The 23,915-nt window shown below is 39.8% G+C and overlaps 1 protein-coding gene across 9 annotated transcripts in view; it reads right to left on the bottom strand.

Annotated features, from left to right (window-relative positions):
- The window catches only part of MACROD2 (MACRO domain containing 2), an 838,556-nt gene that overhangs the window by 345,708 nt on the left and 468,933 nt on the right, over positions 1-23,915 (bottom strand). For all 9 annotated transcript variants that reach the window (XM_015283424.4, XM_025149218.3, XM_040697783.2 and 6 more), the window contains one exon: positions 15,851-15,972. In XM_015283424.4, the coding sequence (XP_015138910.3) occupies positions 15,851-15,972 (122 nt within the window). The remainder of the gene's footprint in view (positions 1-15,850; positions 15,973-23,915) is intronic.

Below are 23,915 nucleotides of genomic sequence, written 5' to 3'. Positions count from 1 at the left end.
TTTTCTGACATTAAATTGGTGATGCGTGATGTACCAGAACCTTTACAGAGCTTTTCCTTTACCGATCTGTGATTTGATTCATTAATTAATTATTGATTGCTGTCATTATGCCAGCTGAAGACATTTTGTTGAAAGAGTTCACATTCACACTCAAAGATTTAGTCCAGAAGCACAACATGGGAGCTCAATTCAATCCCTTTGGCGTAGTCCAAATTTTCATCCACGACGACTAGGAAAAACCACACATACCATCAGTCTATTTGGAAGTCAGTCAAGCAATTTCATAGTTTTGTTTCTGAGAAAACAAACATTTCCATTGTGTTTAAGAGCCCTTGAAAGGTTTTACTTCTCCTGATAGTATCTCAGAAGAGGTTAGCGTATAGCTGCAAGTCTGCTCTTCACCATTAAGAGAGCCTGGTGCATTAAAGGGGTTTGATTTATTTATGCAATATATCAGAACAGTGTATTCTAAAGGAACTTAACACACTTAGAAACATGCTAGAAGAAGCTAAGAAGCAAGAGCAAGCTGGCTCACTATACGCATACCCTTTCCCTACAGATTTCATGTATAAGAAATCTTACCAATGAAAATCCGTTCTTATTCCAGAAATAACTATCACTTGACACAAACTTAGCACACCAGCCCTCAATCTAATCTGCAGGACAGCGCTTTCCTCGATGCCAACAGAACCCACAGAATTTACATGAGGATTTCCTGGACCTTCCAAAGAAAAAGAAGAGTTCAAGAGGCACCGAAAGTTTCCAATGATCAGTTTGGGGGAAAGGCCTGGACACATATTAACAACTTTTTTCTTCAACACAAAGCAGTTCCTTCTGCTAACAGCAAGACGTTAGGATATTAATAGCACCATTAGTGCTTACTAATTATCGGAGAAGCACTTAATCATGGTCAGCAGCCATTTCTCTGTAAGCAAATCCATCCTCTTTGCAGACCAGTTCACTCTAAGACAAGTCATGGCAACATCTCAAGCATGGTGACAACCTCACTACTGACTCACCTCCCCATGGGCCCTGCTCCCAGCACATCCCAAGTTGAAAATAATGCAGGCACAAACATTAAGCACCCAGCAGCTCTTTCCTAGGGGCAGTTTAATTAAACATTACCACCTGCATGCCCATAACAATATATGGAACCATCACACAGCTAATGCATCAAATTAGCTTCTAGGAAATCTCCAGCCTCCCCAGCGCAGGCCACACACCCCACTGTACCTCAGAAGAGCTGAGCATCTGCTTGCAATCAACCCTCCACAAGCATTCATACCATTTGAGTCTTCCAAACTCATATTTTTAAGCTCTTCCCAAACGAGTCTTACGTTGCATCCACTCCTGAGTGTTTCTGCCTGCTCGCTATTCTGCTTTGGATGTCACAGCTGAAATATGTACTGTCCGCAAGTCAAAAGAAGGACAAGGGAGTTATCTTTAACTAACACAATCTGCTCAAGCTATCCCTTGTTTTATTTGGCTGGAAATGTCTTTGTTAAGTCCAGGTTGTTATTTAAGTACTAGTGAGAATTTAACTTTGCATTTTATACTCCACAGCCTTTTTTTTTAGAGCCCATCATTTAACTAAAACCTCCCCAACACCTGTGTAGCATTCAATTATTCTCCCCAGACTACCTCATAAAGACATGCAAGGTGCACACATTTCTTGTGTAAACCACCTCAGCCCTCCCTCCTCTGGCAGGGCTACGTACAAGGGATCCAGCAGAATGTCACTGTGTAAAGTGATGCGTCGTATATTTATCCAAAGAAGTCCTACACTCAGGAAAAATGCAAGGGCTGGTTTTCTTAACAAGGAGATAATGGAGAAAAATGGTCTCATTTACTTAAAGTACAGCTGCACTGCAATGGAAAGGGAGGATGATAAATCACACTAACACACCCAGGCGACACAGCTCAGGTGGCGCAGCTACGACAGAGCTCCTTTTGGTCTGGGTTCTCAAATATAAAGGGTGAACAGGCAGGTTTCACAGCTGGAATCAACTCTGGGCACCACCACCACCACTCTGGAACAGCTCTGTGAGCTTTCCTATCTAGCTGAACCAAGCTAACTACCTCTGGAGCCCCAAGGACATCTACACCTGAATTTATGGCAGGTGGTAGGAGAAACAGGAGTGCTGCAAGCCATGCAGAAACACATTCATCTCAGATTGCTTTCTTAAGTAGTTACCAAAAAAATCAGACAGTCATTCTCAGGCCAGGTAGAGAAAATATAGTCAAGTTATTTCTTTTGGCTCTGGTCATCTTCAAGTAAGGATGAAAATGCTGCATTAGGCCTTCCAAAGAATAACTGCTACTTGGGCCAAGGTAGTGACAAAAAGGTAAAACAGACCCAACTCTCTTTCAAAACAACACCACAACTATAAATGAAGGAACCACATAGCAATGGAAGTATGCACAACAAACAGTGATGAACAGCACCAGCAGCTCTTGGCTTTTTTTGTGTGGGTTTTTTTTTTTTAAATACTGATTGTTAGCAAGATGAATTCAATTCAGCAGTGCAGCAGGTGATTGGGTTCAGCATCCTTGAATTTACCACGTGCCTCAGCCCTAACATCTGCTGCAGTCAGCACCAGCAGCAGCACCAAGAAGCAGCAGCTGTCATGAACATCAATAGCTTCTACAGGGGAAGTAGTGAAATGAAAGAACTGATATATGAGGGCTGCTCCAAAAGTAATGCCTCCTATGTCATTACGCTGGCTCACGAGGTCAGAGGTGGATGTTGGTGGGATGACAGTAGAGGTTGACCCTTCTCACCAACACCCCATTACATGTTGTTGCCGTGTGACAGGTGGCAGCAGAGGGGCACTCTAATAGAACGGCATCTGACATGGAAGTGCATATGAAACAAAGGGGTGTCATCAAATTCCCCCATGCAGAAAAATAATCACATCTATTAGCATTCATTGATGCTTGCTGAACAATTAGAGATCAAACAGTGGATGTGAGCACAGTGAGGGGTGGGTGGTGCATTTCAGCAGCAGGGACAGTGGTCACCTCTGCTGGAGCAGAATTTTATGAGCCTGGAATGCAGGTTCTTGTTCACTGCTAGTGAAAACATACAGCTAACGGTGGTGACTGTTAAAAACCATTGCTTTTTGCAGCTGAGAATTTGCTCTATGTACATCCTTTCACATTGCAGCTTCAGTTATTTGAATGAACCCACATCAGACAGCATTGCCACCCTGCAGTTTTTTAGTAATATATTTATCAGACTGCCAAAATGTTGGTGGGCTAATGAGACAATTTATTTTTATGACTCCTATTGGGTTTTTATTTATTTATTTATTTTGGCAGATTATTTTTTTTTTTATTTTTTCCTTTGGATATCTAAACATAGTACTATAGGCTTGCTCGCTTTCCTAAGAACAGAGGGAGCTGCATGTTCTAAATTGGTGAGTTATAAACATTCGGGTATTAATATTGCATCAAAAATTCAGCGTCTATGCCTCTGTTGGCATCTCCGTGCTGGGATCAAGAAGAAAAAAAAAGCACAAGATAAATAAGAAAATCTTTACGCATCCACTGGTTAAGGTGTATCCAATCCCTAATGAAACTTCTATATAATGCAGTGCACTGGTTCAACTCAGCATCTCTGTCAAAGCACCTTGGTAATTCTGCCGAGGATTAAACAGGGGTAATAATGAGAACATGTGAAAATACAGAACAAAAGGGAGATGGAGGAAGATTAGGGAAATGGATAAATAAATATCCTACAGAATTTAACATTATAAAACACATTGTGAGGGATCAAAGAAGGGCAGCATGTAAATACTTAAAAGGAACAAAGCTACAGGCAATAACACACACAATGATTCAAGACTGCAGTAAGAAAGAATATGATGTTTCCGACACAGTCCTTTAAAGAAAGCAAACATGGTACCACAGTAAGTAAACAAGGGAATTAGAAAGCAAGGGAGACATTAATTCAGCAGGAAGAAAGAAAAATTGCCTGTTTGAAGACTTATATTTGTCTTGAGCTTGTCCTTGTTGCCGAACTTTGTCCTGGTGTATTTGAGAATGGAAGAATAGATAAGAAAAGGTCAAACAGGAATGTCTGTGAGTAGCAGCTGTATGAAGAAACACTGCATCTCCACACCTTTGATTTCAAGAAACAAAAGAGTGATACGCAGTGATCCAGTTAGAAAAGCTGCTCAGGAAAGGACTCACAAAGGACAGACAATAGAGAGCGCAAAGAGGCTGCATTAGAACAGCATTGCCTACTTACAGGCTGGGAGGACCAGTCCCATCAGAACTATAGCAGTAAAACGATGTGCACAAAGGGTGGCTGTCTCTGCCATACTCAAGAAGGGATGAACTCCTCGAAAAAGTAATAACAACAAGTGATAGATGTGAAAACTTGTTGGGCTTGGAGTTTTCTATGCAGGAAACAAGAACAGCAACAGCTGAAAGATCTGCACCATATTAATGAAAGCACAGTAGCAAGATAAAATGTGCTAATAGAACACACTGAGGGATAACTCTGCTCCAACACCATCCACACTTTTTGTTCAAATCACATTACTTGCCAGGTTATTTATTTTCATACCACGTCTGCTCCTCTTCTGGAAATGCACAGTTGTGTGCAATAGATGCAGGTAGAGATTTAAACAATAAGGATTTACCCACACAGTATATGTAAGAGAAAGCTCAGAAGGGTGTGATAATGCAATAAAAGCCAACAAGCCTGAAACAGCTAGCAGTAAGCTGACTGCTTTCCTTAGAAAATGACCCACAATGTAATATTTCCTATATTCCATTCTGAAGAGTATTGCGGGTCTTATTAAAAAATATTATTCAAAGCTGAAGTGAGCAGTGTAGACATAGAGTTTTCATTTAGGAAATCACTTTTTAGAAGCAAAAGATTTAAGAGAAAAATAATTTCTGTACCTGTAATTGCCCCAATTTAAAAAAAAATCCTCCCCTTGGTAGTGCAGAGGAAAGCCTCAGGAAATGATGCCACAACACCATCTTTTTAGCATAGTTTCCATTGCCACAGATACTGAAATTTCTTCACTTGCTTTCATGAGGTAAGCATGAAACCCTAATTGGCAGGCAGGCATCACCAGGATTTGATAACTCAGCATTGAAATAAAAAAAATAAGGCTACTTAAGCTGTTCACTTCAATACGGACTTCATGTACTCCACACTTGGGTGAGAACAATTATACACATAGATGTTCCATCATAATACAGTACGATGTATCAGGATTATTACTTCAGTTAGATTATTCAAATTGCGTTGGTTTTACACCACAAAGGCTTTAAGAAGTAACACGACATCACCGCAACTAGTTAAAAAAAACTCTTAGGTAAGAGTATGATTTTTACAGCCAACTACTGATTACAGTTATTTCTTTATAGGTAGCTAAGAAATTATATATCATTTCTATACAAGACATGTAGCTCCAAGTGAGTATTAGCCATATGGAGAAAACACGTTTAATGAGTTGGCAAATAAGGCTGATGAAAGAATGCCCCTTCTATTTTTTTAAATCTAATTCCCAGTATATATTTTGATTCCCAACAGATATTACGCTCTAATATCATATTTTAACCTAGGCAAGTATGTCCCGTCTGACAGATAAAATGATTTCCACTTTTAATTTTTCAGTTCCTTGCTTTACATAAGCTATGTAAATATCACAATGTTCCAAATAACCCTTATTTTTTTTTCTAATATGCCATTTGAAAAACGGACCGACTTTGGGGAAAAAAAAGCAGATAGAAATACTACGTTATTGTTCTCTTTGTACAGACAAGTGAAAGCAATGTTTAAATAAAACAACACATGGCCTGTACAGAAGAGTCTCAACGTTCCCAGATGAAAAATGCCAAGTGACAGGAACCTTGTGAGCACCACGCAGTGCTAAAACGCAGCATCACACATTCTTTTCCTAGTCATTAAGTTGAGGGGAAAAAAGTCTGATAGTGGCACGTCGCTGCCAGGCAGCCCCTCAGACATCTGTAGGCATCACAGAGGGTACTTGCGGCAGGAAAACCTGTGAATAAGCAATTTTTATCTCCCCTGCGTTCCTGCTGGAGTGTCACTGCGGTCCATTTCAAAGAATTTGACCCTGTTGCAACTATAACTTTGTATTACTGCTCTCCCTGTGAATCCCATGAGTCTTAACAGGGATTACACCCATCCTTTTACAGCAAAGATGAGCCCTATGAAGAAGCCTACAGACTGCAAACAAGGTGACAGGGAAGGTGTCAGTGGAGAGGAGAGAAATGATGGCTTTGTATGTCTGATGGCTGTAGCTATAGGCTTTGCTAGGACTTCTTATACGCCATCAACTTTGCCTATGAATTTCCATTACAAGAACAGGCTATTCAAGTGAGATCTGCAAAGAAGTTTCCCTCTTTTCTACTTCATTACTTCTCTTCCCCCCCCCCTCCTTTTCAATCAAAATGAAGATTTTCCAGTACAATTTCCTCTGGACAAACATAAATTATCTTCCCTGCACCTTATGATGTATGCTTTCCAGCAATCCCTAGGTTTTATGAGCTGTCTCTGGAATCTAGCATATTGGTCCGTTGCCTAACACATTTGAACTTCGTCCTTCCTTAATGAGACAGGTCATTATCAAGCACATAGCCACATTTCTAGAAAGTTCCAATCTTTTAAGTGCAAGATTTCCATGGGGTGAAGAGTGAATTATCACAGTGTAAACCCATGACAGACGCAAACCTACAAAATATATTCCTTGACAAGCCATTTTCTTTTTATTCCCTTAAGTTCAGTTTGAGATGCATATTCAGTGTTTCATTAAACCAAAGCAAAATATTTTTTCTCCCTTTTCTCCATCACAAAATCACCACATTATAGAGCAGCTACATCATCACAGAACAACAAAGTGGACTATCATGACTTCCTCATAACACAGCCTTCTTATTAAAGCAGTGCTGAAACAAAACAAGTCTGCTTCCTCTGGGGAAATGTACACTGAATGTGTAACCAAGTGTACAATGGTAGAAGCAACATTTAAGTGTATTATTTTTCAAAAAAGTGGACACAAGCCTCAATGTTATTACTTGCACTAAATGCACACCCTAAGCTAGTTATCTTCTTGGTGTCTGTAGAAAAGTCTCCATGGTGAGCAAAAAGGGTAGCCAGATAGCAGGAGCTGCATAAATCAAAAGCATTTATCTCAACAGGAAAACCGTTCCCAGCAACTCATTGGCAAGACAGAAGAAACAAACTGGCAAGGAAACAAACAAACAAAAAAATGGTACAACTTTGTGAACAGAACAACACTAAGTGCATTAAATCCAACTGTTTTAAAGGAATTCTGCTGGTTTACGACATAAACTGACCCATCTTATTCTGCATTGTACAGACAGATTCTATAGGGGCTAGGTTATCTGCTGATTTCCACGAGGCTGCAACAGCCTGGCTGCTGGAGCTCACTCTTTTGGTGTTTAACAGCAGTTAATACATTAAGAACATGGGGATAAATAAATAGTAAGAGATCACCAACACACACAGACCTTTTGTTAGAGCAGCAGACCTTCAGCCCAGCTGGACACACTGCTCTACAAGATGCCTGGATGATCAACAGATAATTTATGTAGGTTGTAAGTAGTACACTTTTGAAGTGTATGGTCTATGATTCCTTTCTATTTACCAGCAAAGGTAGGATGTAGTTAGAGGGCATCAACATGCACCAAGATGCAGTCCTTTACTTTGTGTCCAAGACATCTAGAACACAACAGGTCACTCTTCAAACCCCAGGGATGACTTCAAATCATCAGTCCTTTTCCCATCTCAGACCCAAAGACACTATACACAGCTGTGTGCGATGGCAACCCCAGCTCTGGTACATGCATTAGGCAAGACTCAGCTCTAATAGGAATCATGCAATACGGTAAGGAATCTTTGATTAATCCCTTCAAAGTACAGACTTCTTGGGGAATGTATTTATCTAGCTTACTCTTCATAACAGTCACAACTTCCTTAAACAACTTTGCCACTGCTTTACGATTACTCAGCTTCCAACCTAAAACTCCATTCCTATAAATTCAGATTGTTATTTCTTGTCCTGTTCGTAGACAGATAATCATTAACTTCTAAACTTTTCTGTAGTGTTTTATGCATTTTCTTAAAAATCTGTCTTCTCACCTCTAGACTTCTATTCTCTAGGCTATAAATTCATTCTTTTGCTATTTTTGATGCTTTTTTTCCAGCTTTCTAATCATCTCTGGCTAAAAAATTGGGTATGCTAGTCCAGTTTACTACAGTGTAGCACCTGGAGACCCTACTAAGTCTCACTCATTGAAGTCTCACACAACAGCTGCTCCTCTCTTGGTTTTCCCCACACCATTACTCACAAGCAACACATGATGAGCCACAAAGCCCAGTTTATTTTCTGAGGAACCGCTGCCTAAGGCTACACTCATTCCATAACCTTTCTTAGTTGAATAAGTATTTCTGTTTAGGTGTGAGAAATAACACTTGATCTTACTGAACTGAATTCCATCTCATTTAGTGAAATCCTTATTGATCACAATCCCGTTTCTTGAATCTGCCAAGATCGTTCAGCACAAATCTTTGGGAGAACATGGAACAACTGACAGCAGATTCACTTGGGCTTAACTCAACTATGACCAGCTGTAGCAATTCCTACATTCAAAGGAAAAGATCACAACATCCTGAACTGATGCAGATGTATAAAGCAGAATTGGTTATTATGGCCAGTTAAAAATCAATGCAGCAGCTTCAATTATTAAAGATATTATCTGAAAAAAAATACCTAAGAGGAGAAAAAAGTAAATAAAAAAATGAAGAGGATGTCTAAGCTGTTTGAAAATGTAGGATTAGTCTTACTGTGGCTTACAAGTTAAACAAGTGTTAAAAAAAGTGAATTTATGATGCTGCAGAAGTTTTCTACTAAAACAGCTCTTCTGATTGATGGATATGAATCTACATAGGCCGTTCCAGAAGTAATGCCTCCTATTAAATTCCATGGAAACTACAACAGATACAAATATAACAATAACGCTATTTCATATAGAAAATTCTCAGCTACAGAACGCTATTTTCAACATAGCAACCACCATTAGTGATGCATTTCTACCAGCAATGACAAAGAGTCTGTATGCCTCACTTTCAAAAACCTGCACCCACTGGAGGTGACCCACTGTCTCTATCACCACCTCTCAAACGCAACACCCACCACTTCACTGTGCTCACAGCCACTGCTTGGTCTTCATAAATGGTCAGCAAGCAGTGAGTCCATTTTTTCCATGTGGAGGAATTCAATGCCATACCTTTGCTTCTCATGCATTTCCATGTCAGACATCATTCCATCAGACCGCCCCTCTGCTGCCATCTGTCACACAGCAACAAAATGGAATGGAATACTGGTGGGAAGGTTCAGCCTCAACTGCCATACCACCAACATCCCTCTCTGACTTTGTAGGACAACATAATGACTCAGGAGGCATTACTTTCGGAGCAGCCTTAGTATATCAGAAAAACAGATAGAATAAAAATCAACCTGAGGAATTTCAAACTTAACTTGTCGCCATGGTAACACACTAAGCAGAAGGCAAGTTTCTTATAATAAAAAAGACAAAACTTGACTTTTCCCTAAAACATAACTCTGCATCCTGAGAGAAGACAGGCACAGACAATGCTGTAGAACAGTCTATTAGACTGATACTTTATAGCACACCATTCCAAGTACCTTCTAACAATTCAAGTACAATTCCTATTTAATTACTTTTATAGTTTACGGGAAGAGGGGCTGAGAATACTCAAGTTTCAAAACTGATACGAAAAGTTTAAGTCTATGGATTATGATAGAAGATTTTGACATTACAGTGGCTACACCTCTCCATTGAAAGGAAGCTTAAAGATACAGTGCGCCCTTAACCAGAAGGACAGCTTACTGTTGCAAGGAAATACAGATACCAAGATTATTACCACATAACTGCAAAGTATTTAAAAATCCTTGATTATAGATGGGGACAAATATGTAAGGCAATTAAAAGGGTAGTTTTGTTATTTTTGCAGTGCTATAAACTAATAAGTGGCAGGAACCATTCTTAATATATTTTTATGCAATCTTCTAAATAATAAACAGGTTGTGCTTCTGCAAAAACATGTTAGTGCAAAGAGAATGGGGACATTTGAGGGTTTTGGTGGTGTTTTTTTTTCTTTTACACAAGAGCATGCTAGCCTAGCAAGGCTGAACTCTGGCAATGCTGAGCTCTTCCCGGTTTGACTCTAAGGATCTAATAGGAAAACATCTGTGTTTGGTATTTAACCCTGTCAATGTACTTGCTGGTGGCAAGCAGGTCTCTTCTGGCAGCTCATGAAGTCGTGTTCTTTGAGGATTTCCTCTCACTCCCATGCTAGCCATAACTCTCCCCTTAGGAAGAGGCCAAAGAGTGTGGTCTAACTCCTTGTTAAAGCTTTACAGTTCACCCCTGCCAACAGGAAGCGATCCTGAAAATTGCACTGCTGGTCCCAGATCTGTAGAGCTACAGCCCACAACACAGTTCCTCTGTTTTTGCACTGGAGCAGAGGAAGCCTTCTGACTTCTGATGAGGACCAGCACTGCCTTTTCCTGCAAACGTGCTGAGCCATTTTTGGCTGATCCCAACCTCAATAATCCACAGCATTATTTCATTTTTAGTTTTCTGTCTAACTACAGCAAAGCCTGAATGAAGTACGTGGTGGGGAAGTGCTCCGTGTAGAGAGCAGTTCCAGGATACCAAATGGCTTTGAAGCAGCGTATGCAAAGCTCAGCAGAGCAGGAGGTCCTCCAGCAAAGTCAGAACTCATCAAGTAAATAATCTCAAACAATGTGTAAACATCAGGCCAATTTAATCCTTGAGAATAGTGATTACAGATCCCCTGGTCTGCCTAATAAGCCAACAGTTAATTGGCCTGCAAGATTCCTACTTAGGAAACAGAAACAAGCAATGGAAAAGTCATCTATTGGAATATTTTTACCTCTGCTCCTTTCTGCAAAGATTTGGTGCCCTTAACATCTTCCCAGTCAATCAGACAGTGGAGATATAATTGATGCAGGACAGCATCTGCTAGTAATGCGTTAGATATTCCAACAATAAGATATTATTCTGTATATTTAAAAATCAATTTGTGTACACGCTGTTTGTTTCTAAAATAAACACCTTGTAGGACCTTAAATAGTTTTTTCCCCACTAAATTGTAACAACTTAAGTGGAGCTACACAGAAACAGCGGTGTAAGTATCCCCTTCACAAGGGGGCTGTACACATGATAGACTCATCCAGCACAAAAGGTTCATCCATAGCCAAAGAGAACATAAACAGTCAGAGAACAGCACAACTATCCCACAGTGGGCACAGCTACACCAACAGGCACAGACGAAAAAGCAATGCATGTTTTTGGGATTAGCAGATAATGAGTACAAACACTTTGGTAACCAAAAAGCTAGATGGAATAGCTGACCTAATAGAGATTTAAAATAGCCGATGTGACACTGGAAATGTCACGTGGAACATAAAAGAGGCAGGAGACAAATGTCAGGGGCCGTTTGATTTCTCTCTCAACAATTCCATGGACGATCAAGTTTGATCCTGATGCTCCTCTGCCATAATGGCTATGCAAATTCTTGCCCGTGGCTGGACTGCTGGTGAATTATGAACTTTGGCAATTGTGCTGGCATTTCATTATATTCCCTCATCTCATTTCTGCTTTTACCCATCACAGGTTTTTTTTTTTAATGCAGATACCAACATTTTCAGATGAGATTTCAGCACTCCCCCAAGAGTTAACAGAGTTGCTCTGATCCATGCATCCAAGATTTCCAGGCAAACAACACAAATTAGCATCAGCTACACCAGTTAGCTGTCATTTTGTCACGCACACAATGAGATTCTTCTCTTTCCCCTCTGCCATAACACTGCATTTAACAATTTGCATAGTCTGTCAAGACCATGGTAAGGATCTCTTTCTCAGATGTAAATACACGTATACACACACATATAAGTTAGTTCTGAGCTACTCATAATGTTATTCCTGGTCTCCCCAGCCCATTTGGAACAAAAACGACCACATCTGTGGCATCCATCATTTCTCTGTAGGCAGCTCAATAATATATAATAGCAAAACAAAACAATTCACTCTAAGTGTATCTAATTTGAGGCTTATTATTCAAGACCATTTCCTCATTAAGCAAGTTTTCCAGTACTCTTCTCCCTTTGACTGTCTGTGAACTGGGTTATTCTTCCCCACCATATGCTATCACAACTTTTCCTATTCTGAGCTCCTCTGTAGCTGTCAGCTCTGCTTCTGAACTATCTTCCACTGAAGTGAAGGTAGTTTTCCTTCTGGTGCTGTAGAGGATGCTAGAGGAGGTTCTATTCGCACACTCTGTAATCAATTGTCATCATATATCTCTGTCCTTTTCTAGTGTTTGCAACGCTGCCTAATGTAGCATCATTTGTAAATGTAATTAATGAGCTGTTTATGTACTCTTCAAAAATCATTAATAAAGATGTTAAATTAAACTGTGCTTAGCGGTGCACCCTTAGTCACCTTGCACACTTCTGTCCAACTTGATACATTGCCATTCATCACAACTTCTCATTCATAATGCCTCCAGCAATTCTAAATCCTATGACATGATTCACATTCAAAACCATTTGAATAGAGTTTTATTTGTTGTTTTGTTGGTTTTTTTTAAACTATTTTTGCATGTCTTTCTAGACTTGCTCGTTTTTTTCTGTTTCAAAGGTAGGTAACACATTCACATTGCATACACCCTTCCTTCTCCACTTGCTAAACCTGACAGCTTTGTCGCTGAAGCTAATTCTTTTAGCACAACACAGCTTGCTATCACCAATACCTCTTATACTGTTTTTACTCAGTACCTATATCAAAGATTTTTAGTTTCCTCTTGCCTACCCACACACATTTCATTCTAAGCAGCAACCAATATTTGCCATCAATAAGCACTGCTGATCTTCTCTCCCTTATTTTCTGTGGGCGACCATCTATTTCCCCCTTCAGTTCCCTATTGCAAATACATCTGTTGCCGCAATCCTGTCTGCATTTTTATGTTGCTTATTTGAGTCATAATTACTTATGCACTCTCTACAAGCACCAAAAATCCGTAGGGTTTTGTGGTGGTTTTATTTTTCCTTCATTTCCATTCCCTACCAACTATGTCTACTATATTGGATCTTGTAAAACCCAATTGAACTTTGTATTCTTCTCTTCTGACTTGCAGTAATCTACTGCTCCTTAATTGAATGAATTATACATCTTACTTTGCTCCAGGCTTGATCTGTTCATTAGGGTAGACCTTCAAGTAGCCTTCACTCCCCAAAGCATTGCTGAAATCACTAGACTTGAGGCTTTTCAGAACAGTTCACAATCAGTCATGTGGACTTTAAAATCTATATTGCTTGCTAAGCTTCTTAATGCTGGTATGAATGAATGGCTCTTGGCTCCTGCTCAGCTTGTGCAGCTGTGTCCTGCCATTCTGGGTGATGGCTTTTTGTTGTTTGTTTTTATCTTGAACAGGTGCAGAGTCAACAGCTCCTAACCAGCAAGGAAATCATCCATGGATAGTTTCTCTCATAGTCATTTTTTCCTCCTAGAATACCAAGCTATTTTTTTGTGAAATACATGAAACCCACAAGCAGAACAACGTTCACATACAAAGCTACCACCTAGAACGTCCACACATTACTGAAGCATTACAGATACGAGCATTGCTAGTGATGACCAATGCCTACTGCTAATTTTCCTTTCTTACATTGCAATGTTTTCTTTTTTCACACCACTTTTTTTTTCCTTTTTCTTTTTTTCCTTCACTGATCTGAATGGCCCAGAAGCAGTATGTAATTGCCCAAAGGCAGGAACAAGAATGTACATGGGCACAATAGCACCAAAACCTTACTGCCTTCAATGATGGGAATCACAGCAGGACATTAATGCCTCTGCATGCATAAAAAGTCCTGGAGAAGAGTTCAAAACATCCTCAGAGGCTGCTTTCACTTCTCATTTATGTGCATAGTATTAAAAGTAAACTAAAAATTGTAACCGATTAACAGCTATTTGGTGTCACCTCTCTTTAGAGGCTGGATAATGACAAGGAAGGCTCACTGGACAAAATTCGGCAAGTAAAGAGAGGACATTTTTAGCAGGAAAGGTATGAAAAGCACAGTTCATTCCAAGAAAAAACTACACCATATTTACCCATTTTGTCTCAGTATGCCACACGTAACTCAGCCTAGAAGTCCTGCATCTCCTATGCTCTTCTCCTCAAAGGCAATGTCATGCTCAGGTGATAACTTCCTTTTCCTTTACACACTTAGGGAATGTATAGCTATCCAGAATGAAAAGTTCAGCTGCTACGGTTGGAGCTACAGAATCCAAGCTGCAGAGCTGGAGAGTAAACAGAGCTGTGGAAGGGAAAAAAAATGACTCCATCCTACAGAACAGAAGAGTAACAAGTGCTGAAAGGAATACTGTCCGAAGTGTCTAAGTGTGAGCCTTCAGCATTCCCCTCCATACACAGCAGCCACCTGCCCTTTGGACAGACAAGGGAATTAATCCAGCACCCCTATAGCAAATAGCTTAAATCATTATAAAGTGAATTAAGCAGTCCTAGATCTGTAACAACTCAAATCCTCACTGGATTGGTACAAAAATGTGATTTATAATCCACTCTCGGCAGTGGATTTGAAAGATAGTAGAGTTCAGTTAAATTAACCTAACGATGCTTTGCTAGATAACATTCCTTGTGCACAAGTAATCTGAACTTGAGTGTCTGGTATTTGTGCCACCAGAGAAAATCAAAACCCCATATCACTAGATCAATATTAGATGAATATATAGAATGTCAGAATCTTCCTTTCTGGGTAAAATCCGGTCTTTACGAAATAAGCTGTACATCACTCCAATAATTACATACAGACTGAATATATTATAACAGAAAAGTCCACTTAGCTAAAGAGTACTTTTAACCATTCTAAAAATCCATCTCATAAAGTTCACATCACTATAAATTCCCTAACAAATGGAGAATTAACTGCAGAACTAGAGGAGGGAATTAGCATACGCATAAAAGCATTTATCTGCCCATGGTACTTCAAAGTTGGATTAGTTTGCAGGTAATTTTTTGCTAAAAAATGTTTTACCAAGCCATGGTAAACAATTACGCTCTATTTGAAACAATTAAAGAAACAATATTTTCTTGTTTTTCTTTCATTTTTATTCTTTGAGTAATGTTGGTTTGACTTCCTCTACCAGATTCTGTCTTCTTCCCAAATTCTGCCATAATAATGTTACACTTTTCCTAGATGGTCACTTATTGAGAAATAGCTTCCTTACAACCTTCCTCTTTAGGTAAGAGCAAAACAATCTATTATCATCACAACAAGATAAAATAAAGATAGCTAAAGCCAGATCCCTGGTTGTTCACAATAGCAGAACTACGAGGACTTATATCACATTGAACTCCCATCTGCAGAGTGATTTTATTTCACCCACATAACGGTTGGCCAGAACTCATGGCCAACTGTGCACCCACAACTGCACAGACATCCCCTGCACACGGTACGGAGAGGCTGAGGCTGCACACTCTGTGGCATGGGGACCATGTGAGGACTATATCACTGTCCCCTTCCATCGCCTCCATAGAGCCCCATCTAAAGCCATCTCTACCTTTTTCTTTGCCTAGCAACTTTTGTGGGCAAACACCTACTTTTTCATATTACATGCATGAAGAATTCCTCCTGAAATTCTGTTGTTGTATCAATAATTACCCTAACGCAAGGAAACAATGATTCAAATTAGGTTCCCACACAGTACTTACAAGTGATCTGATGCTGTTTTCTTTTGCCAGTTTCAGAGAGGATTTATAGCAACTTGCCAAGTTTTCTTTATGAGTGTCAGTGAGATGCCCTCTTGCTATCGGCCCAACTGTATGGATCACATCTGCAAGAAATGGAAAAAAATAAATAAATAACTGCAATTCCTAAAGTAGTTCATTACTTATTTCATGAATCCACAAAACTACTACCACGGAAAATCAATCCATTTTGGCATCATATCTAGACAAAAAAGGGAGGAATATTATTCTAAAAAACATTTACAACTGATGAACATGTCGTATCTGTGGAAGTTATATGAAAGAGAGAAACCATGAAGGCTAAATTTTGAAGCAGGACTGCTTTTAGGTTAAAGGAAATGAGAAAAACGCCCCAAGTGCTTGTTATGTGTTTACCACAAACCACATGTGGGATGGACTACACGTTTGAAGCAGTTGCTCTCACTCTTTCACGGTCTACTCACAGGGGAAGCTCTCTGCAAAAGCTCAGCGTGTAGGTGGTGATAAACACGCTTCATTTTTTGCCTAATGCTCAATGCCTTTTCTCAGCAGCTATTTGAAGAGGAGAAAAATTATGATCTAAGAATGTGTTAGTTATTCCAGGAATGTGCTTTTCTTTCACATCAAACCAGGTGGAGACACTGCACAATAAAGCAATAATATCTTATTCTGCTGAAAAAGTTTAATGAACAAAAAGAGAAAGCAGGATCAGGGAGTAGCTCAGGTACGATGCCTGCAGGTACACTGAAATCAGACGCAGCAATCAATCAGCGACTTCAGAGCACAAAATGAAAAATGAAGTAAAAAAAGCCTGGAGTAAAACATGTTAAAGAGAATCCTAGCAAAGTAAAAGGTGTCATGAAAAATTCATATTTTCCTCCCCCCACGTTTGCTAAGTAGCAAGCACATGTACTTCGCAGACATCATTCTTCAACGGTGTGTGCAAAGGCGCTACAGTGAGTTATGGTGGCAGGTACATCCTTTCCTCCCACCCTTTTGGCACCTCCTACAACACAGCAGCAATAAGCAGTGGCACTGTTTTTGTAGCATTTCCACAAAAAGCAAATGCTTCCAGGACAGGCACCATAGTCCCTTTGGTTAGGTTATATTTCTGTCCCTCATGTGACAGGTTTCCATGGACATCCGCTGCTGTTACGGCCCAGAATATTCATTTACTGGAATACTTTACAGAATTCAGACTATTACTGTTTGTCCAGGCTGCCTTTGATTATTCCTCTCCAATCTATACCAAATCACGTGAGAAAGTGGCCAAGCATCAAGATGCAAGCCACCCTCATCCTTATTATTACTCAAGGCAGATATCAGCCGCCAAGTCCTAGTCTCTGCAACATTAACAAAATAAACATAAGCAAAAGGTTTACTATTCTTCCTTTCATTTTGATTGCAGTAACTTCCTCCAGTTCTGGGACCAAGATGGACAGATTGGATATTACCTGCTGAATGTCACAGCGGATGTACAACACCTACAGCAAACCCTCCCCACAATACTTCAGGAGATGGAAATATGCAGTACGTGTCCACTCTCTGATAGTAGGCGATCAAAACAAGGTGAATGCTTTTACCAGAAATTTTGGAAAAGACATTTTACACACACATTTTAGTTACTATAATGAACTGAGAGCTATTAAGACATAAGGAAAGACGAAAAAAAAATAGCACAACTAGTTTAAAATATGCTACTGCTTACAAAGATGAGGTTTGAGCACTTTCATTAGAAAAAAACCATCATTTCAGATGTCTGCAAACTCTAACTACAGTAGTTTGCTTCAGATTAAAACTTTCCAGGGCACATTTTCATTTGGCAGTGTTAGCACTAGGTCCCTTCAAAGAAAAGTATTTCTTGACAATTTTTCTTGCTATTTGTTTTTGAAAAAAGACAAGCTGCAATTACTGAGCAAGGGGAAGGAATGTAACAGTAAATCTGATCTCAATCAAGGTCATCCTACATTTATAGACAGTAAGATCAGAGGTGTTGCAGTGCATTTTAAATTCACAACACCCACCAGTCAACAAGCAAGTAAAGCAAAGGAACAACTACAAAACAAACTCAACAACAAATCATAAAGGATAAACAAGCAAAGAACTCTCTCTTTCTGCTAAAGCTAGGAGAACTTGCATTTCAAGGTGCTCCTGCTCAGAAGCAGAAGCCTAATGGTTGAATTTAACCATGAGTTAACCAACATGATGGCGGTTTGGGGAATGGCACAAGTGCCAAATTATCACTCAGGTCTTCAAGTCTTTCTGTACAAAACTTCCCTTCACAGAGTTTCTACGCACATTTGGCTCATTAACCATTGTCTCCATTTCTTTCACCCTTCGGTATTAAACACAAACTTCAAAAATTCTCATCTCAACAATGCGAAATGTCTCTTTTGCCATCTTCTCTTTTTTAAACAGAGCTTCCCGATTTAGCATTTTCGTGGTACTTCATCACCAACTCTGTCACTAAACCCAAGGCATCACATAAATAGCTAACCTTCAGTGCAATTATCGGCTGTTATATGCTGTTTTTTGTTTGTTTTTCTTTTTCATCAAGTTCACAATAGGTGCTTCTTCGGAGAGGACACTGAAGATGGTTATGAATTGGTTTATCATCCATCAACACTACTGTAATTGTTTAGGAATTCATCATTGTCAAAAACTGCTCGTCTAAGGCACATTCTTAGTCAGAAACACATGACCATGACAAAGTAAGATTTTACTAGCAGAGCAGCTCTAATCACAGGCCAGCGTGTTTCTTGGTCAGCAAACAAACATGGAAGTAGAGAGTTTGTTGTACACTGTCAGTAAGATCTGTGTATCCATACATTGGATAAACAATCTATTATTCCGCTCAAACTACTTCCCAGTATGTCAAGGTTTGCAGGCAGGTAAAATCCTTTGAGATTATACAGGCATAAAGCAAACAGATCAGGAAATAAAACCACTTCCTCCAACAAAACAATATGTGAGGATTGCACTCCACAGCCTGAAGCAGAGCCATATATTTTTAATATAGTTATGAAGATTGGGTCAATATTCCACCTTGCCTCCCACAAGGATGTTTCATTTCTGCCTGTCACACCTTCACCACACACAGCTGGAAAAATTCAGGTGCTCCAGTGCTGGTGGACACAGGTGGAAACATCTACAGGCATCTGCCCTCAAGACAACTATGGGGCAGAACTTCAGTCCTACTGCTTCAGCCAGCAGCAACTGCAGCCAGCCTCACGTACAGACCCCTGGCATTGCCAGTGGGACACAAGTGTGCAAACCCTGTTCGATGGTCTTCCACATCAATCTACCTGGGGGTAGAACTAACAGCTCTCACAGAGAACACTGCACTCATTCTTTGTAACGCTCCTGTTTTTTTACATAGGATAGAGCCACTGGCATTGCTTTGAAGCTTCTGCTTTACCACAGTCAGTCTTCAAGCTGAGGACTTTGATAAGAAAGATGCAGTCCTGATGTTCCTAAATTACTTCCATTCCGTGTACACAACAGAGGTGCATGTTCACATTTTTAAGAGCACATAGAGGTGCAGAGCCCCAGAAGTCGGAATATGTTCATTTGGGATTCAGGCCACAGCAATGGCTTTTAATCTAATAAAGCTGCTTAATGTTAAGGACATGCTAATAATAGCAAAGGAGATATTTTTCCTACAAAAATACTTCCAGGGAGAAGGTAAAGGAGGCTGCAGGAAAGCAATGGCACAGATCTACACCATACAACCATGCTTTGTAGCTCCTCAAGGGCAACAACAATCGAGTTTTGCACTGTTACCTCTAACATCTGTGTTGCAACTTGTGGCTGATACGAGGAGAGCATACTCGATCTGTTTGCTGTTTTTCAAGTCTTCTGACTTTCAGTCACTTGGTTAGAAATTCTGGCAGCCAAATGGAGGAGCGTAGCAACCACACATCAATTTGCATGTGTGCATGCTCTGCATCATCTCTGCATGCTTTGATTCCATTTTTTGTCTTGTTTTTCTCTGAAGCACTATAATGAATGCAGGCATCTTGTGTAAACCACTAACTAATCCTGAGGGATAACAGGCGTTTTGGCATTTAAAATATCCCTGTCCCCACTTAGCTATCAGTGAAAGTAAGTGTAATTTGGGCATTTAATCAACCCTTCAAAAGCACAGTGACTCTTCCCTCAAATTCCTGCATGGGTCATTGAAAAATGAGACCGCGTCTGCCTTAACATACAAACGCTACATGTAAAAGGACAAGCAAGGCTTGTGTTTTTTTCTAGTCTCCTTCATTAAATTAATCAGTCCATAAATCTTAACACGCTGTTTTCCTCATGATTTGTGTCTACAGTACTTAAAGGGCAGAGCAATGTGGGCCAAGATGCAAAACAACTTCCAGCTGCAAAAGCATAAAGTGAAAAGTGACTGTGACTCACAGTCACCATGGAGGACTCTGATGTAATTTACTTCTCCCCTGTTCTTTGTAGAAGGGACGTTAGATGGCCAAAATATTAGCATAATGTCTTTTCAAACAAATGAAGAAGTAGAAATTTTCCTTATTTCCTGCCTCGCAGAAGTGAGGGCAGCACATTCACAGCGTTAACGAAGCAGCAGACCAAGGCTAGAATCAATCACACACTTCCCTCGTTCATCCCGTTGGTGCTTTCACAGCCCTAATCGGCCCATCTAGCGATGTAAATGAGGCTGTCCTCCGTCCATCACCGCCGGAGTTGGATGAATTTTAAGAAGGAAGCTACCGCACTGTGTGTCACTGAATAAAAACAAGACATCTGACAATTAACCACAGCATCTAGAGCTCCATTTGTAAGTCTTACCAGCTGACTTCCTCAGTAAGTAGCCACAAGTTTGGTCCTGAAACTAAGAGCCGAGCTGCAACTGATAAGAGCATATGGGGGCAATTCCACCTCCTACCTACTCACAGTCACAACTCATGAAGTCCATATCGCTTTGGTATACAGATTTGCTTGGCTTATTTTCTGTTGCCAGTTGTGTGCATTTGCTCATAAAGTGTGCATTTTCAATGTGTAATAAACAACTGTTAATTCAAGTTCAACCTAAATGATTCCCTCAGGACCACAGCCTAATTTAAGTTATTTACTAATACATGCCTCCAAAACTTGATTAGCTGAGTTGAATATTTTAAATGCAAGAAAACATCTTTTATAGATCACACAATATGTACTTGACATATGACATGGCTCTTCAGTTACAAGTATTTATTTGCTTTATATCTTTTCACTTTTCAAGGTATTGCAATCATCAAATATTTTGTAAAGCACATCATTTATAAGCAGAGAAAAAAAAATCTGCATTTATAAGCACTTAAAGCAACTGCCTCAGTTTTTAGGCTTGAATCAATAAGCACAGCTCAATCTGAACTTTGTCCCTTTTCCAGCTTCCTTCTGTGTTTAAATAGCTGTTTTGGATGAACCAAACAACGTTTCACTACATGCAAAAGCCACAGTATCTAAAAGCCATTCGCATAAAACACTTAAGCCATTTTTCACCTAAATGGAATCGTCTACCCAAGAAAGAGTAAAGAATACATTTGTTATAAATGATTAACCAGTATTCCTCTTTGCGGGTTAGGTATATATTTTAAGTACGAGACAGTAGAGACAGCCAGAAAACAATATTCCCACAGGGAGAGGCCAAGGGTTTGCCGAGCCCACGAGGTCCTTTGGGGACCCGTGCTCAATAGCTAGCATTTAGCAGAGTGCAATCACTCCGAGCCCCAGGACGCTGCAAACACAAGGAGCTTGTTCACAGCAGTCACACCACGGCCATGACAGCCGGCCAGAGAATTAAGTCCCGCAAGTCGAAACCCAAGTATTTTTGGCACTCATGATTATCATAAAAGACGAGGCTGGGATATGCCCATGCAATCCCAGAGCAGCTCCCTCTCACTGATGCTCTCCCAGCATCGTGCTGCCATCAGAGCCTCCCCATTAGCCATCGAGACAACAGTAGGCTCTGTTCAGGCAAGACAAGTAAATGGTGCAATTAAGAGACACTATCCTATATCCCAAAGTAATAGGTTTTACAAAGCAATTTAGCACTAAGATGACAGATGTCAAAGCAGTGACTAGACAGACGGCCCCACCACTTCCAAAGAAGTAATTGCCTACATGTAGAACTAAAAATGCAAGAAATTCCACTTGGGATATTCATAATGTGATGTCATAAGAATAAACTTGAAATGCATACAACGTGGCTTAACACAAAATTACAAGATCTGTGGCTTGCTTCTTCTGTTTTCCTCTTTAATCTGGACTTGAAACCACTGCAGCAGAAATGCTCAACTGTTATCCTTATTCACCCCTGCTAATCATCTATCCAAACAAAGACCTTACATCTCCAAGGAAGATGTGACTGAAAAAATGAATTATGCTTCCCCAAGCAATTTTTTTTTTCAAGCTCATCACCCCACGGCAAACACCATTTGGCTACATCACAGAGGAGCCCCTGCCAAGCCCCTCCCTTGACCCAAGTCATGCTCTCCACCTTCTTCTGATCATTGTCCTGCAAGTGAACAAGGCAAGAACAAAGCCACCCTAATCTGCCTTGCTGTTTGCTTCACATAGGAAAGCATGAGCCACAAAGATTCTCTATTCCCTTTATTGAGCAGCAAGTGGTGTTAGGGGGGTTGTTTGTTCTTATTTGTCAAATAATTTAATCAGTCAGCTTTTCGGCACACAAAACTAAACTCGTTTGCCCTTAGATCAAGAGGATTTATTCTTAAGAGACTAAGTTAAAGTGAGTTTGTCTGCCCTTCCACAAAAATATCAAACCAAAATAAGCAGTATGGTATCGGATGTACCACTATGAATGGTCATGTAAATCCAAAGTATGTTGAACCATACTCAATGCTTGATTCAAAAGAGAAACTTGAAAAATGTGACCCTTAAAAAATGGGCAACACAAATCAAAACAAAAAGATGGAAAAGTATTCAAAATACTTTAGGTTTTTGTTGTTGTTGTTGTTGTTTTTTTTTTTAAGTAAACCTTGGTTCTAGTTTTGGAATTGGATTAATTACAGGAATACAGAATTTTGAGATGGACCAGTGCTCTCAGCAACTGAAAACAGACCCCTTGCCAAACTTGGGCTGTTTTTAGCATCCAACCCAATCCCAAGAAAGCTGATTTAGTCACCTCTGCTGGTATATTGCACAGGCAGCAAAGCATACATTCATCCCTAAGGGAAAAAAAAAAAAAAAGGAAAGAACACAACCATGCTGCAAAACAACACCAGGCTAACAATTTAATCCAGAGATTATTTACATTCACAACTGGAATTCTTCCACTGTCCTCAAAGCACCGACACTACAGAGTGCTCCAGTAGTTAACAGCAAACTATGGAAAGAGCCCTTACTTCCTACTTTGAGGATTCTCCTGTAATCAAAATAGAAATGGAACAACAATAACATTTATTATTAAGACATGTTTTATTAGTAGGTTGACGTTGCCTCAGAGGCATTGAAATAAAGGAAGATATGCCCAAAGAACTACAACAAAGCGACAAACAATTGAGGTAATGACATTCCCAGACCGTGGGAAACCTTAAACAGGGTCTCAAATACAAGCAGATTCCCTTTTCCCTTGCTGTCCAGGCAGGAGGTATCACCAACAGCCTTCAAGGGAATCTCTGAAGTCCAGATGAGAGCTGAGTCAGTGGGTGCTGACTGAGAGAGGATAGCCTATCTGCTCAGTTGCACACTTGAAAGATGCCAGTTCCCTTCAGGGAAGGCAAAAGAGCTTCATTTTATCTTTTCATCAGATCACTTCAGGTAAAGAGATATTTTTAAAGTTTAATTGTTTCCATAATAGGAAGCTTTATGGGATTCTTAAAGAGACAATGAAGTATGATTTAAACTTCCTAGGAAAATTATATTCATAGCTTTATTGTAGTTAATCTATTCCTTGACAGCAACACATTATGAAAAGTTACCATGTTCAAATTTTCATTTACATTTTCTAAACATTCTCCATCTTGATAATAAACTCCTTCCACCTCCAGTATTGGAGTACACCTTTTCCACATGACACTTCTTTAAC

This window comes from Gallus gallus, chromosome 3, assembly GCF_016699485.2.
Source record: "Gallus gallus isolate bGalGal1 chromosome 3, bGalGal1.mat.broiler.GRCg7b, whole genome shotgun sequence".
NCBI classification, from domain to species: domain Eukaryota; kingdom Metazoa; phylum Chordata; class Aves; order Galliformes; family Phasianidae; genus Gallus; species Gallus gallus.
This window is presented reverse-complemented; position numbering and strand designations above follow the sequence as displayed.